Here is a 16,926-nt window from a genome sequence, read left to right as displayed (position 1 = left end):
TCTGTCTGCTCTGAGCATGCTCCAGCCTCAGTCCAAACAGGACTTTCCCTGTGACTGAAGTCAAGCCCAGGTACTGAAATTGAGGGCAGAGTGCCTCTCTTTCCCTTGTGCTATCAATGACCCCTGCCAGTGTGCAAAGAACAGTAACTGGTTAAAAGAAAGGAAACCAAGGGTAGAAATAGTCAGTTTTCACAATGGAGAGAGGTAAATAGCGGGGTCCCCCAAGGATCTGTACTGGGACCGATGCTGTTCAACATATTCATAAATGATCTGGAAAAGGAAGTGAACTGCAGGGTCGCAAATTTTGCAGACGATAAAAATATTACTCAAGACAGTTAAGTCCAAAGCTGCCTGTGAAGAGTTACAAAGGGAATCTCACAAAACTGGGTGTCTGGGTGACAAAATGGCAGATGAAATTCAATGTTGATAAGTGCAAAATAATGCACATTGGAAAAAATAATCCCAACTACACATATAAAATGATGGGGTCTAAATTAGCTGTTACCACTCAAGAAAGATCTTGGAGTCATTTGATAATCCTCTGAAAACATCTGCTCAATGTGTTGCAGCTGTCAAAAAAGCTAAAAGAATGTTAGGGACCATTAGGAAAGGGACAGGAAATAAAACAAAATATCCTAATGCCATGATATAAATCCATGATATGCCCACACCTTGAATACTGTGTGCAGTTCTGGTCATCCCATCTCAAAAAATACATTAGAACTGGAAAAGGTACAGAAAAGGGCAACAAAAATTATTAGAATTATGGAACAGCTTTCATATGAGGAGAGATTAAAAAGACGGGGACTGTTTGGCTTGGAAAAGAGACAACTAAGGAGGGACATGACAGAGGAATATAAAATAATGACTGGTGTGGAGAAAGTGAATAAGGAAATGCTATTTACCCCTTCACATAACACAAGAACCAGGGCTCACCCAATGAAATTAATAGGCAGCAGGTTTAAAACAAACAAAAGGAAAGACTTCTTCACCCAACGCACAGTCCACCTGTAGAACTCGTTGCCAGATGTTGTGAAGGCCAAAAGTATAACAGGGTTAAAAAAAAAGAATGAGAAGTTCATGGAGGATTGGTCCATCAATGGCTATTAGCCTCAGTGGTCAGGGATGCAACCTCATGCTCCAGCTTTCCCTAACCCTTCAACTGCCAGAAGCTGGGACTGGATGACAGGGGATGAATCACTCAAAATTCCCCTGTTCTCTTCATTCCTTCTGAAGCACCTGGCACTGGCCACTGTCAGAGACTGGACACTGAGCAAAATGGATCACTGGTCTGACCGAGCATGGCTGTTCTTATGGAGGAGGAAGCTTCTTTATTTGATTGCTAAGGAGACAAGAGCCAGACTGGAGGGGGTTGGGGGAAGTAGTCTGGGACAAGGAGCTTGTGGAGGAGAGGGGAAACTGGAACAAGGAGCCTGGGACTGGAGGCTGGCTGAGGGAAACTGGGACCCAGGAGCGCAGACATTGGGACTGGCTAGGCACTGAGACCAGAAGTGAGTAGCACTCTAGGACAATGAGTCTGGGGTGGCGAGATGGAGACTGAGAAACAGGGGAGGGGCAGGGACTAGGACTGGCTGGGCGAGAAGCCTGAGGAGTGAGAGTGGCCACAGTTCAGACGCATAATCTGACCTACTTCAGAAATGTTAGAATCTATTGGAGAAAAGCCTCATGAATTAGGGGGCCTCATCTTAAAATGTGTCCAAAGGGAGAACAAATTCACGGGTGCTGAGAGGTACAGCCTGCGGTGGTGTAGATTTGGGCGAGGGAGTGGCTTGCAATAGCCATGCATGGGGATTAGCCCTGTAGTCTTTCCATGCGTCTATACCCTGCCTTAGCCTCTCTCATGTCCCCTCCTCTGATTTACAGCATTGACTAGGGTGACCATACGTCCCATTTTGGCCAGGACAGTCCCTTTTTTTTTTTTTTTAAGACCTGGCCGTCTAGACTTTTCTGGCAAAAGTGGGCATTTGTCCCGTTTGTTCTTGTCAACTTGATCAGTTGGCAAGAGGAAACTGGACAAATGCCCACCTTTGTCAAGGAAGTGGAGTGAGGAGGAACATGCGGTGGGGGAGCAGCGATGCCATGTGGGAGAGAGGGAGGGTTCAGGAGGCACACAGGGAGGGCTTGAGCAAGCAGCGACACCAGCCCCAGCCTCGCATGGGGGGTAGACAGATCTTGGGTGAGCAGCTTGGGCCGGCTCCGCACATGGGGCTTGGGGAGCGGCTCAGGCAAGTGGCTCGGGCCAGCTCCACACTGGGGGTGGGCTCTCAGCCGAGTGGCTTGGGCCAGCCCCACACGGCATCCAGTTTTCCCTTTGGGAAATATGGTCACCCTAGCATTGACTCTTGTTCACACACACCAGTCATGGTCTAAAAATAACTTGGGAGGGAGGAAGGGACCTCAACTTCTGATGGAGTTCAAGTTAGGCTTTTGCCCTAAATCTGCCCCCTAATTGTACCTCCTCAACCATGCAGAGCTGAGCTTCCCACTCTGACCCTCCCTCCATGGGATTTGTGCGTTCTGTGGCTCTTCACACTGTGTGAATGAAAGGGAGCATATAATCCTACATTTTAAAATTTAATTTTAAAAAAATTCCACAGTTTCACTTCAGGATTTTTTTCTTGTAAAAAGTCTTCATTTTTGTGGGTCTTAACACCATTAATATACTGCCACGCACCACACTATTGCCAGAATAGTGCACATTCCTGCAACCATGCTCAATGGAGTAAACTGTATGTAGCTACGGTGATTTCTGCACTATGAAAGGAATAAGGAATCAAATAAGGTTTGCCAAAAGGGAAAAAAAGCAAAAAATCTGTAGGGGGATTCCATTCATGCCAAATTCCTATAGTAAAACAACCCCCTTATTAAAAGTAATTCTTGTAGTGGGATATTCTTGCCCCAGTTGAGCATAATAGGTAAAGAAAGACGAAACTGCTTCATTGTACAGTAACTGACTTTTAATCTCATTAATAGCAGACTCCAGCAGATTTCTGGAAACTACATTCCCTTATCCTCACTGCTTGCTTGGGTGTTTGCAAATATTCTGAATCCCTTGTTTTTGTCCTCATTTGATTTATAGGGATCATCATGCGCCGAAGAAAGAGGAGCAGTTGTTAAAACAGCATTCAATGGTGGTTCTGCTCACCCCATACCTGCACAATCCAAGCCATGCCACAGTCTTTCCATTCTAAGACTAAAACATGTCAAATCTTCCCTGAATTTGCAGTAAGTGTCCTGGCATCGATCCAAAGCCACTTGAATACCACAGGATGTTAGCCATGTCTTCAAAGCAGTAGCCAAAAGGCACTTGGCCTACATAGTTGACGTGTGTCTCCTGCAGTTACTGATTTATTTATGTTTTTCAATCTGACACCGGAACACCTTCCTCCTCCAAAGCAAAATTCACTCTTCCAGCAGGGTGCACATTCAAAACCAATAATTTTCACAGCATTTAGTTTCAATTTCAAGTATGTTTCACACAGTAATACAACATGAAAAACAAAAGTCACTGTCTTGAAATTCACAAATATCTGTCCATTTGAGAGCAGGAATTTTGTACATTTCTCATCCAAAGAACAGAGAAGGCAAGGACCCTATCTAGGTATTTGTGTGACCACCTACCCCCTTCACCACATAATTGGAAGAAAATGAGAGACCATACTGCTCGCCTGCTCACAATACAGCTGTTGGCTCAAGCTTTTAGCCTGCCAACCTCCACTGTGACCTATTAATGAACTTTACCTTTTGTGCTTTTTAAAAATAAAACCTACTGGTTTTGTGGATCAATTCTGATGGTTTACAGTAGCCCCTTCCATATCCCATCATCACAGACTGTTTTACTGCTGCACTACCACCAGGCACTCCTTAGAGTGGTGTATTTTCCAAACGAGGATTAGGGTGTGTCATCAGGCCTGAACAGGTGTGCTGCAGGATTTTTTGAAAAAAACTACATGCGAGAACAAAAAAACCCCTTCTCTCGTATTTTAATTAGTGTTGGAGCTGGATCATTCTGTACTTTTGCTTTCAGGGATGAGGCCCCTTTCAAATATTATGCATGCATCACATTCCATTCCCCAAAGCGACATTAAGATAGCAAATTTTAGTCTGCAGCACAGACAAGTGGGAGGGGAAAGGAAGGGGGGAAGCCACCTTCTGATTGGCCATCTGCAGAGAAACCAATCAGAGCTCAATCTCCCTCTCCTTCCCCCACCCATCCTGTGAGCAACAGGTCAGCTCCTCTGCCCCTCCCTACTTTTATAGGCCGGAGCCAGGGAAAAGAGCCCCTGGAGCCCCTCCCCAGCCTGAAAGGAGAGTGGGGACCCTGCTGCAGCCCCCCGTGTTAGGAGGAGGGAAGAACCCCAGAAGAAGCAGACGTGAGGTGGGGGGACTGAACTGAGGGCTCGGGGCTGGGTGTGAGGGGGGGCAGAACTGACGGGGACTGGACTGGTGGAGGGTGAGGACAGAACTGATGGGGGCTGGGAGCAGAACTGATTTGAAAACTAGGGGCACAAGATTGATTTGGAGGTTGGGGGGGGAACACAATTTATTGCTGGGCAGCGGACAGGAAGATGTGGGGGTGAGAACTCCTGCAGCAAGGGCCAAAATCCTCATAGCCAATACATTTGAGAGCATGCAGCATTAACATATTCTCTTGCTCTGGGGAGGGACAGGGGCAGTTCACCAATCATTAGACGGAAAAAAATAATATAATCTCTTTGTAAATAACCACATGTTTGGGAGGGCCAATCTCCTGATTTGTTGGGGTCTGTCTCATTCATTTTTTGATCTCTTGAAGTTGGCAGTACTCTGAGTTTTTTGTTGAAGTGATATGTCTAAAAAAGATCTAGCTCCAAGTTTTATTTTCACCTGGGAATTTATTTTATTTATTTTTTAAATCAGAGAGTTGTTCAGTGACAGGAGTCCCAACAGACCTGCAAGCCATACCATATAGACACTATTCCTTCCCAGGGCCTGCTGACTCCACATGTGACTTCCTCCCACTATTTCCCCATAGTTAAGCCCTTCTTCCCCATAGGACTATTTAGCTCATTCCAGAGCATGTGACGTTTTAGGTAGACTGGTCTGCTCTTGCTGAAGTTAGGTGGAGAGAAGGAAAAGTTTGAAAATGAGACGTAAAGAAGATAACTAAGGTTAAAGCTATGGAGAGACCAATACTGTTCTACACTTCCCTTTTTTAAAGCCCTGTCCTGGCCAGACCAACTCCCCCTCCCCACCCCCCAAAGGAGGCATTTGTCCCATTTGCTCTTGTTGAATTGATCAGTTGGCAAGAGCAAACATGACAAATGCCACTTTTGTCAAAAAGTGGGGTGTGGTACAGAGGAGGCGAGTGGAGATGCCAGCCCCCTGCAGGCGGGAGGTAGGGCTGGTGGGAGGGGAAAGCAGGGTTCCAGCAACCAGGCAACAATCTCGTGCGGAGAGGGGAGCCTTCGGGCAAGCAGCTGGGGGTGTGCCATTTTCTCTTTGGGAAATATGGTCACCCTACCTCAACTCCTTATAGGATTTTAATCCAATTCCAATTGTTAGATTTTTATGCTTAAATGCCCAGGGTTTTAAATAAATTACTGAACGTAATTAGGAATTAAAAACTTAGCTCTGCAGCCACGTTCTCAGAAACCCTAATCCAAACTCATTTACAAGTGACCTCACTTCTAAGGCTTCTGGACAAACTGTTCTCAACATCATTTGTTCTGTACAATAATTTTAATCCTATAAACTGTTTCAACTTTCTCTCACAATCCCTTAAATGACATTTTATGTAACAGAGCTTCATTGTTGGAAGGGGATGAAGAACTGAGTATATTAGCCAGCAAAGTGGTGCTTTTAGAGCACAATATATCCCTTAAATTAGTTCCATTCGTTATATACTTGGTACCTTTGATGTAAGATCCCGGTGGAAAATGCCTTTATAGTGAAGATAACTGAGTCCCAGAGCAATGTCATATGCCAATTTCACCCTCACCATCCAGGGCAGATGCTGGTTACTGTCTAACAGCTGTTCCAGATTACCACAGTTGATATACTGAAGAAACAAAACAAGAGTTGCCATTAATTTTTTTTTTAAACAGATAACCTAAATGTTAACAGTTCAGTTTAGAGTTTTATGGTGCTTGTTTTTTTAAGAGACAACACATCTACCTGTCCTTGGAGCCAAAAGATGGACTCACAATGGCATATGGCAGTTGAAATTCTACTGCTAGGCTGGGATGCGAACCCCCACAGAAACAGTGTCAATTAATTTCACTGCACTTGCTGAGCCCTGAGAGTCAGAAGTCCACCTGCACCTGGCATGAGTACACACACGCAATAGTCTCTCCCTAGCATTTGCTTTCTCCTTGTAATATGCTCTGGCCAAAGGTTCATATTTTCATGCCAATGCATCATCATGTATTGACCTTGCAATTAATTCGGTTTTACTCTTATGCAACAATCAGGATGAAGCATGAACACAGAGGTTATTTTCTAGCTTTCCAATCTAGTTAAAAGATCTGAAAAGAATTAAAGAAAAAAAAAAGTTCTTTGGCTTGGTGCTCAACATCTTGGGCCCCCACACTGATTTCCCATCTTCTCATGTCAGGACGGGCCGTCTCATGAAAGCGGACCAGTTTGCCATTTATGGGATTGGTCTAGGACACAGATTTTTGCCAGTTTAGGTCATCTCATCACCTGAGAAAGGTGATATTATTTACCTTGTATTATAATATCCAATGCTGCCAACAGAGAATGACTGCTAATGTACACAGGAAAGGAACAAAAAGGGACTTAAAAGTTGTGGGTAGGGACAGAAATATAAAGGCAAGGGAGAATGCTTTGCAGGAACGTTGGCCTTTTCCAGACCAAACAGACAAAGAGTACCTGTGCTTTAATATCCGGACATCATCAAAAAGGAAAGAAAGTGTTGAGAAGGGAGAAGTGTCACTAAAATTGTATTTAAAAATTCACTATCTGGTTGCTCATTTGTATAAACCCGTTTGGTGGAAGAATGCATCCTACATTGCTGGAAGTGTAACAACTGAAATTCTCAGCACCTTTGCCCTTGTGTTAATCAGGACTTAAAAACCCATCCACATAGTTTACTGGCATGTTTACCAGTTTGCAGAACAAAATGTCTATCCCATTTCAAGCTCAAGTCAGACAGGTCTTAACATGCTGATAAAAAAATAAATCAGAAGGGGAAAATGCTTGGTCCAATGGCTAGAGGAGCAAACTGAGTAAGGGCTGCTGGGTTCTATTCACAGTCCAGACATTAGTTTTCTGTATAACCTTAGAACATTGGAATTGCCAGGCTGGATCAGACCCACAGTCCAACTAGTTCAGTTTCGTATCTCCAACACTGGCCAGCACCAGATGCTTCAACGGAAGGGTTAAGAACCCTTCAGGAAGCAGACATGAGGTTATTTGCCCCCCACATCTTTGTGATCTCTGAGTTAGAGATTGACTTAAGACCTGAAGCATGAGATTTTATATCCCTTCCACAAAATCATTAATTATAGCAACTCTGAACAGTCTTTATGCCCATATAAATATCTAGTCCCTTTTTGAATCTTGTTAAGTTCCTGGCTTCAACTTTTCCCTGTGGCAGGGAGTTCCACAGTTCAATTATATGTGAGAAAAAGTATTTCCTTTTAATCGGTGTTGAGTTCCCCTCCGTTAACAACACTGAATGTCCTTTTGTTCTATTGTTATGAGACAGGGAGAAAAGAAGTTCCCAATCTACCTTCTCTAGACCACACATTTTATATAGTTTTATCATGTTCTTTCTTATTAGTCTCCTTTCTAAGGTCAGGAATACAAATTTTTCCACTCTCTTCATAGGACAGTTTTTCCAGGCCCTTGATCATTCTCACTCTTCTTTGAATCCCATCTAGTTCTGCAATTTTATTTTGAGATATTCCAGATAAGGCTAAATCACTGATTTATATGAAGACATTAGAATATTCTCTTTATTATTCACCATCCCATTCCTTATGCAGCCTAATATCTTATTAGGCTTTTTTTTTTTTTTAAATATCACAGCAGCACATTGAGCAGAGGTCTTCACTTAGTTGTTTACAGTGTCACCCAGGTTCCTTTCTGGAATTGATATAGTTGATTTAGAACCCAGTGAGGTGTATGAGTAGTTTAAATTTTCCCTTCCAATGTGCATTATTTTGCATTTATTGATAGTGAATTGTTTGCCATCCTGTTACTCATTCTCTCAAGTTCCTCACAGTTCCCTCTGGTTCTGAGAAACCTAAATCACTGTCTGCAAATTTCGCTATCTCACTAATCACCCCCCTTTTTAGATCACTAAAATACATTAAACACTGGACTTAAGAGTTCATGGTGCCTTGTGGCAAAGATGAAAACTGATCATTTAATCCTACTCTGCGGTGTGTCCTAGCCACTTCAGCCTCTGTGCCTCAGTTTCCCTACATGGAAACTGGAGTAATGCTCCTTACCTACCTCACAAGGGGGATGTGAGGCAGAGTTCACCAGTGTCTTTGAGGCACTTTGAGATCCTGGGGTGGAAGGTGCTAAAGGAGGACAAAGTTTAATTATCTTGATTGTCTAATGCAGTGACTCTCAACCTTTCCAGACTACTGAACCCCTTTCAGGAGTCTGATTTGTCCTGTGTACCCTGCCTCCCCCAAGTTTCACCTCAATTAAAAACTACTCGTTTACAAAATCAGACACAAAAGCATCACAGCACACGCTTACTGAAAAATTGCTGCCATCCTCATTTTTACCATATAATTATAAATATAAACATTGTACTTACATTTCAGTGTATAGTCTATAGAGCAGTATAAACAAGTCAGTGTATGTATTTTAGTTTGTACTGACTTCACTAGTGCTTTTTATGTAGCCTGCTGTAAAACTAGGCAAATCTCTAGATGAGTTCACGTACCCCCAGAAGACCTTTGTGTATCCCCAGGGGTACACAGACCAGTGGTTCTCAACCAGAGTACAATGTGTAAATCGGCACTGATCAAATAGAGCACAGCCTATCACACCCTCCTGACTGGACAAAAGTATCTCCATCATACCCCAAACATATCTGGGTAAAGTGGTGAGGTGGGGACTAGGAGGGGCCAAAATTAATTAGAGGGAGGAAGACAGAGCTGCTGTCCTCTTGGTTAGGGTTGACCAGGCTGGAAATGCAGCAGGGCCAGCTTGACGGCCTAGTTTCCAAAGCCTTCCAACAATTCTAGAGGCAACATGAAGGAGTGTGAGGGGGGCACATGACCGTGCCTCCCCCAAGATTTCTGCCTTCCAATTAGCACAAAGGTTTTCAAACTGTGGGGTGCACCTGTTGCCTTCTGCCAGGAGCAGGCAAATCAGAAGCTGGTGGGAGCCACCCAGCCCGCTCTGGCCCTTGGCTCTCCACGCTGTGGGAGCCATAGCGATGGCTGGCTGGCTGCCTAGCAGCCTTCCCTGCCCTGCTCCCTGAGCTGGGCCGCCTCTGCATGGCTGGTGCTCCGCAGGCAGGGCGGGCGGGCAGCACAGCTCCGAGCTGCGCCCCGACACACTCTTGTCTCTTCCCCAAAGGAGCCCGGTGCCAGCCAGCGACTCCCCCTGCATGTGGAGCACAGTTGCCATGAGATGCTCCCTGAGGCACTTGTTTGCCACTGCCTTGGCGTTCTTGGCTCTGCTGTTGCTCCTCAGCCCAGAGGCGGTGTGGGGGTCACATGCTCCCCCCCCCTCCCCCGCCCCCAATCAAGAGTTACCGGTCATTTCTGAACAATGCTGTTTAGCCTTTAGTGTTTATCTCCTGGTCTGTTGTATACACAAAGAATTACAAACATTACATCCGATTTGCTAGTGCGACCAAAGAAAAGGAAGCTTTGTCCCAGAGACTTGCTGTTTACCCTGTGTGGCAGAGCTTGGTCCTTGTCCCCGTGGGTCCCACACTTCTAGGAAGTTTATGCTAGCCTCAGAGGCTCACTGTGACCCTCCACGTAGCCCTTCTCTCTCTAGGGCCAGGATTACAGTCTACTGAGCCTTTATCATAAGCCAGCAATGGAGGTTGATGAGAGAACTCCCACAGTCTCTGTTGTCCCTATGGACTTATTCCCAAACAGTTTAGCCTCCTGTCCTGACAGGGGCCTGTCTTCCCCTCCCAGGAGGTGTTTCTGCAGTGGCAGGTTGGGGGAACCCGGGCCCGCCCTCTACCCCGGGTTCCAGCCCAGGGGCCCTAATGGTAGCAGCTGTTGGCAGCAGACCTTTCACTGCCAGAGTTGCTACATTTCCCTGGGCCACTTCCCCACAGCTCTCCCGCTCCTCTCTTCTTCACCCTTACCTTAGGGCTCCCTTACCAATGGCTTGAGGGTGTCTCCATTAACCAGCCCTTCAGCCGCACTTCCTCTCCTCTGGCTCTCCTCTGCCTGACTGGAGTGAGCCCTTTTATAGTATCAGAGGGCCTTAATTAGAGTCAGGTGGTCACATTAGCTTAATGGCCTCACCTGACTCTTTGCAGGTTAATTGGAGTCAGGTGTTCTCATTAGCCTGGAGCAGCCCCTGCTCTGGTCAGTCAGGGAACAGAAAACTGTTAAGCCAGTGGCCGGTATATCTGCCTTCTGCTACTCTGCTGTACCCCCGGTGGGCCAGCCTATACTCCACCTTAGTCCCGAGGCCCGCCGGGGATATCAGTTGGCGGCTTCTTCACGGGGCCGTGAGCACGGGCGTGTTCTTGGCGCAGTTCACCCCAATCCTGGACACCTGCCCCTTTTGCGGCATGAGGGAAACCCTGGTGCACGTCTACCTGGAGTGTGCCAGGTTGCAGCCCCTATTCCGGCTCCTCACGAATATTTTGTTAAGATTTTGGTTGCACTTCTCCCCTCACCTCCTTATCTATGCACTCCCTATCCATGGCCCCACTAAGTCGCGGGACCTCCTGGTCAACCTCCTACTGGCCCTGGCTAAAGTGGACATCTATAAAACCAGGGTGAGGAGGTTGGCCGATGGAGTCTCCTGCGACTGTGGGGCCTATTTCCGATCCTCTGTCCGTTCACGCCTCCGGGCAGAGTTCCTCTGGGCGGCATCCACTGACTCCCTTGACACCTTTGAGGAGCGGTGGGCGCTGTCCGGGGTTCTCTGCTCGGTGTCCCTGTCAGGTTCCCTTCGTTTAACCCTTTGACCGCACTCCTGTCCCTGTTGTTCATTATTTGTCCCCCGTAATTAATTGGTTTTCCAGGTCCTGTGGAGCCCCCGCCCTTAGGCTGGGGGGGGGGATCCTTTAGCAGTGGGCGGGCTTCGCCTGCCCACTTCCTGGATCCCAATAAGGCTACTCTGCTGTACCCAACTGGCCTGGGTCTATCACACCTGCTGCAACCACAAACAAGCTCTGTGTGATAAGAATATGCTGAAGGAGGAAAAGTCCTTCTTACTTGAGGAACATTGGACTTCATTATGTCCCCGAAACATTTTGGTGCCAGTACTTCCCAACACAAAATGAGTGTGGCTGCAGCACAGCGGTTGTCTCAAAGCAACACTGCAGGGGAACAACCGCAGTACATATGGGTATGTATGTCTATGCTGCAATTAGACTGACTCGGGCTGCAGGATTGTTTAATTGCATAGGCTTCCAGCTCAGGATGCAGCCCAAGCCCTGGGACCCTCCCACCTCACAGGGTCCTAGAGCCAGGGCTCCAGCCAGAGCCCAGATGTCTACACTACAATTAAATAGCCTTGCAGCCTAAGCCCAAGTCAGCTGGCCTGGGCCAGTCACAGGAGTCTAATTGTAGTGTAGATATATCCTATGTGTGTACATGCAAGCGGGGGATAGATCACGTCAGGCTGTAAGAGAGCATGAAAGGAAAGGATGTTGCTGGGAGAAGTTTTTATAAAGAGACCTCACAGCAAAACTAAGAAATATCATGACAGATATACAAATTCTGTATCATTAACCTGCAGCGCAACAGATACTGATCATAATTAGATTACAAAACTAACAGTAACAAGAGAGCAGGGTTCTGTTAAATTCATTTGCTAGATATCCAAAGAAGTTATTTAGTTTCATATGTTTTCCCTTCATTATGACTCAATGCAACAAGATTAGCATTGGCATGAAACAGACCCTAGTATTGCAGTTAAGGTAAAAATATCCTGTTCCCACACATTTATTCACAGTGAAATCTAGCCATGGTCTTGTTGCCAAAGTGACAGCTAAGCATGATGGTTCAACAGAACCAAGTTTATATTACACCTCTTTTTAGTGTTCTTCCCTCATCCCAGTCCCAAGAGGGTAGGCTCCTCGAAATATCAATTGCGCAGGAGCATGATCAAGCCTGTACCCGCTGTGGCTCAAACTCAGATTCCTGGTCAGACTTGCAATAGCAAAGGTTCATGTTACACGACAGAGCAAGCAAAATAATCCTTTACTGCACTGCAGCAAGGGATAATGTGAACACAATTTAAGTCGTTCTGCTTCCCTACAGGTTATCTATAGCTGTACTGTCAACCCTAAGCATTCAAAAGTCATGAGTCGGGCCCTAAAATACCATGAGATTTTGAAAAATAGTAAGTGCTGGCAAATAAACAGAACCTTTCTGGTTGTTAGCCTTTAGGATTCATGTTTTCAAGGTTTTCCCCTGTGAACAACAAATTAAAAAAAAATGTAATTGAGAACAGAGCACCTGGCAATCACATGACCCCTGCTGGGCCTTTATTAAAGACACCAATATTGCTAGATTTGGATAAAATCATAAAGAGTTGGCAACACTTGACAGAACAGCATGAGTGTCTGATTCAGACACAATCAGGGTGCACACAGGAAAGCAAAAATGAACATACCGGATCATCCCACTAAAATACACTTAAAGTGCAGGTCTAGCAGCTATAACAGCAGCACAGTCAGTTTCAACACTGTTCTCTGCTGCACTGTTGATTCCCTCCACAGTCATACAAATGTGGTCCAAGTCTGAATTCAGGGTCTCTGTCCACAGTTAAGTCACCTTCAGCAAGGCCATCCCAGACACACTTATCTGTTACACTACTCACCTATGCTATGATCTTATGTTACTCCTCAGGGCGGGTCTACACTACCGCAGGGATGCACTGAGATCGATCCACCGGCGGTTGATTTAGCGGGTCTAGTAAAGACCCACCAAATCAACTGCAGATCGCTGTCCAGTCGACCCCTGTACTCTACCCCCGACAAGAAGACTAAAGTGACTCAACGTGAGTTCTCTTCCGGGTGACTCCAGCTACGTTATTCACATAGCCCTGGTCTACACTAGGAGTTTAGGTCGAATTTAGCAGCGTTAAATCGATGTAAACCTGCACCCGTCCACACGATGAAGCCCTTTTTACGACTTAAAGGGCTCTTAAAATCGATTTCCTTAATCCACCTCTGACAAGTGGATTAGTGCTTAAATCGGCCTTGCCGGGTCGAATTTGGGGTACTGTGGATGCAATTAGACAGTATTGGCCTCCGGGAGCTATCCCAGAGAGCTCTATTGTGACCGCTCTGGACAGCACTCTCAACTCAGATGCACTGGCCAGGTAGACAGGAAAAGGCCCGCGAACTTTTGAATTTCAATTCCCTGTTTGCATGGTCACCTGCAGCTTGCCATGCTGGCCAGAGCTCATCAGCAGAGGTGACCATGATGGAGTCCCAGAATCGCAAAAGAGCTCCAGCATGGACCGAATGGGAGGTACGGGATCTGATCACTGTATGGGGAGAGGAATCCTTGCTATCAGAACTCGGTTCCAGTTTTCGAAATGCCAAAACATTTGTCAAAATCTCCCAGGGCATGAAGGACAGAGGCCATAACGGGGACCCGAAGCAATGCCGCGTGAAACTTAAGGAGCTGAGGCAAGCCTACCAGAAAACCAGAGAGGCGAACGGCCGCTCTGGGTCAGAGCCCCAAACATGCCGCTTCTATGATGAGCTGCATGCCATTTTAGGGGGTTCAGCCACCACGACCCCAGCTGTGTTATTTGACTCCTTCAATGGAGATGGAGGCAACACAGAAGCAGGTTTTGGGGATGAGGAAGATGATGATGATGAAGTTGTAGATAGCTCACAGCAAGCAAGCGGAGAAACCGGTTTTTTCCGACAGCCAGGAACTATTTCTCACCCTGGAGCTGGAGGCAGTCCCCCCCACACCCACCCAAGGCTGCCTCCCGGACCCGCCAGGCAGAGAAGGGACCTCTGGTGAGTGTACCTTTTAAAATACTATACATGGTTTAAAAGCAAGCATGTTTAATGATTAATTTGCCCTGGCATTTGCAGCTCTCCTGGATGTACTCCCAAAGCCTTTGCAAAAGGTTTCTGGGGAGGGCAGCCTTATTCCACCCACCATAGTAGGACACTTTACCACACCAGGCCAGTAGCACATACTCGGGAATCATTGTAGAACAAAGCATTGCAGTGTATGTTTGCTGGCATTCAAACAACATCCATTCTTTATCTCTCTGTGTTATCCTCAGGAGAGCGATATCATTCATGGTCACCTGGTTGAAATAGGGTGCTTTTCTTAAGGAGACATTCACAGGTGCCCGTTCCTGCTGGGCTATTTGCCTGTGGCTGAACAGAAATGTTCCCCGCTGTTAGCCATGGGGGGAAGAGGGGGGAGGGGCTAGCCACATGGTGGGGGGGGAGGCAAAATGCGACCTTGGAACGAAAGCATATGTGCTGTGTATGTAATGTTAACAGCAAGGTTTACCATGAAAGAGTGTAGCCATTGTTCTAGAAAATGTGTCTTTTTAAATACCACTGCCTCTTTTTTTTTTTTTCCTTAACCAGCTGCATGTGTTTCAACGATCACAGGATCTTCTTCTTCCCAGAGGCTAGTGAAGATTAGAAGGTGAAAAAAACACACTCGTGATTAAATGTTCTCTGAGCTCATGCTGTCCTCCCACACTGACATAGCACAGACGAATGCGTGGAGGCAGACAATGTCAGAGTGCAGGAAAGCACAAAATGACCGTGAGGAGAGGTGGTGGGCTGAAGAGAGGGCTGAAGCTGAAAGGTGGCGGCAGCGTGATGAGAGGAGGCAGGATTCAATGCTGAGGCTGCTGGAGGATCAAACCAATATGCTCCAGCGTATGGTTGAACTACAGGAAAGGCAGCAGGAGCACAGACCGCCGCTACAGCCCCTGTGTAACCAACTGCCCTCCTCCCCAAGTTCCATAGCCTCCTCACCCAGTCGCCCAAGAACGTGGGGGGGGGGCCTCCGGCCACCCGGCCACTCCACCCCAGAGGACTGCCCAAGCAACAGAAGGCTGGCATTCAATAAGTTTTAACGTTTTAAACTTTTAAAGTGCTGTGTGGCCTTGTCCTTCCCTCCTCCACCACCCCTCCTGGTGCTTCTCTCCACCACCACCCCTCCTGGGCTACCTTGGTAGTTATCCCCCAATTTGTGTGATGAATGAATAAAGAATGCATGAATGTGAAGCAACAATGACTTTATTGCCTCTGCAAGCGGTGATCGAAGGGAGGAGGGGAGGGTGTTTAGCTTACAGGGAAGTAGAGTGAACCAAGGGGCGGGGGGTTTCATCAAGGAGAAACAAATAGAACTTTCACACCGTAGCCTATCCAGTCATGAAACTGGTTTTCAAAGCTTCTCTGATGCACGCCGCACCCTCCTGTGCTCTAACCGCCCTGGTGTCTGGCTGTGCGAAACCAGCAGCCAGGCGATTTGCCTCAACCTCCCACCCTGCCATAAACGTCTCCCTCTTACTCTCACAGATATTGTGGAGAGCACAGCAAGCAGTAACAACAGTGGGAATATTGGTTTCGCTGAGGTCTAACCGAGTCAGTAAACTGCGCCAGCGTGCTTTTAAACATCCAAATGCACATTCTACCACCATTCTGCACTTGCTCAGCCTGTAGTTGAACAGCTCCTGACTACTGTCCAGGCTGCCTGTCTATGGCTTCACGAGCCATGGCATTAAGGGGTAGGCTGGGTCCCCAAGGATAACTATAGGCATTTCAACATCCCCAGCGGTTATTTTCTGGTCTGGGAATAAAGTCCCTTCCTGCAGCTTTTGAAACAGACCAGAGTTCCTGAAGATGCGAGCATCATGTACCTTTCCCGGCCATCCCATGTTGATGTTGGTGAAACGCCCCTTGTGATCCACCAGTGCTTGCAGCACTATTGAAAAGTACCCTTGCGGTTTATGTACTTGCCGGCTTGGTGCTCCGGTGCCAAGATAGGGATATGGGTTCCGTCTGTGGCCCCACCACAGTTAGGGAATCCCATTGCAGCAAAGTCATCCACTATGACCTGCACATTTCCCAGGGTCACTACCCTTGATATCAGCAGATCTTTGATTGCGTTGGCTACTTGCATCACAGCAGCCCCTACAGTAGATTTGCCCACTCCAAATTGATTCCCGACTGACCGGTAGCTGTCTGGCGTTGCAAGCTTCCACAGGGCTATCGCCATTCGCTTCTCAACTGTGAGGGCTGCTCTCATCTTGGTATTCTTGCGCCTCAGGGCAGGGGAAAGCAAGTCACAAAGTTCCATGAAAGTGCCCTTACGCATGCGAAAGTTTCGCAGCCACTGGGAATCGTCCCAGACCTGCAACACTATGCGGTCCCACCAGTCTGTGCTTGTTTCCCGAGCCCAGAATCGGGGTTCCACCGCATGAACCTGCCCCATTAACACCATGATGCCCACATTGCCAGGGCCCGTGCTTTGAGAGAAGTCTGTGTCCATGTCCTCATCACTCACGTCACTGCGCTGACGTCGCTTACTCGCCCAGTATCGCTTTGCCAGGTTCTGGTGCTGCATATACTGCTGGATAATGCGCGTGGTGCTTAATGTGCTCCTAATTGCCAAAGTGATCTGAGCGGGCTCCATGCTTGCCGTGGTATGGTGTCTGCACAGAAGAGAGGCGCGGAACAATTGTCTGCCGTTGCCCTAACGGAGGAAGGGGCGACCGACGACATGGCTT

The 16,926-nt window shown here is 47.0% G+C and overlaps 1 protein-coding gene and 1 long non-coding RNA gene across 3 annotated transcripts in view; one reads left to right on the top strand and one right to left on the bottom strand.

The window, feature by feature from the left end:
* Positions 1 to 16,926, bottom strand: part of TESK2 (testis associated actin remodelling kinase 2) — a 102,344-nt gene that overhangs the window by 30,287 nt on the left and 55,131 nt on the right. The window contains exon 4 of the mRNA XM_074961858.1: positions 5,915 to 6,061. Within this exon, the coding sequence (XP_074817959.1) occupies positions 5,915 to 6,061 (147 nt within the window). The remainder of the gene's footprint in view (positions 1 to 5,914; positions 6,062 to 16,926) is intronic.
* On the top strand, positions 4,334 to 15,220 carry LOC141992587 (uncharacterized). Of its 2 annotated transcripts, none has more exons than XR_012640618.1 (3): positions 4,334 to 4,399; positions 13,773 to 14,179; positions 14,771 to 15,220. It is a non-coding gene; the product is annotated as an uncharacterized LOC141992587 (long non-coding RNA). The 2 variants fall into 2 exon arrangements; XR_012640619.1 differs by having other exon boundaries at positions 4,375 to 4,394.

Source organism: Natator depressus, chromosome 8 (genome assembly GCF_965152275.1).
Source record: "Natator depressus isolate rNatDep1 chromosome 8, rNatDep2.hap1, whole genome shotgun sequence".
NCBI lineage: Eukaryota > Metazoa > Chordata > Testudines > Cheloniidae > Natator > Natator depressus.
Note: the sequence above shows the minus strand (reverse complement) of the source record. Positions and strands in the feature narration are given on the sequence as shown.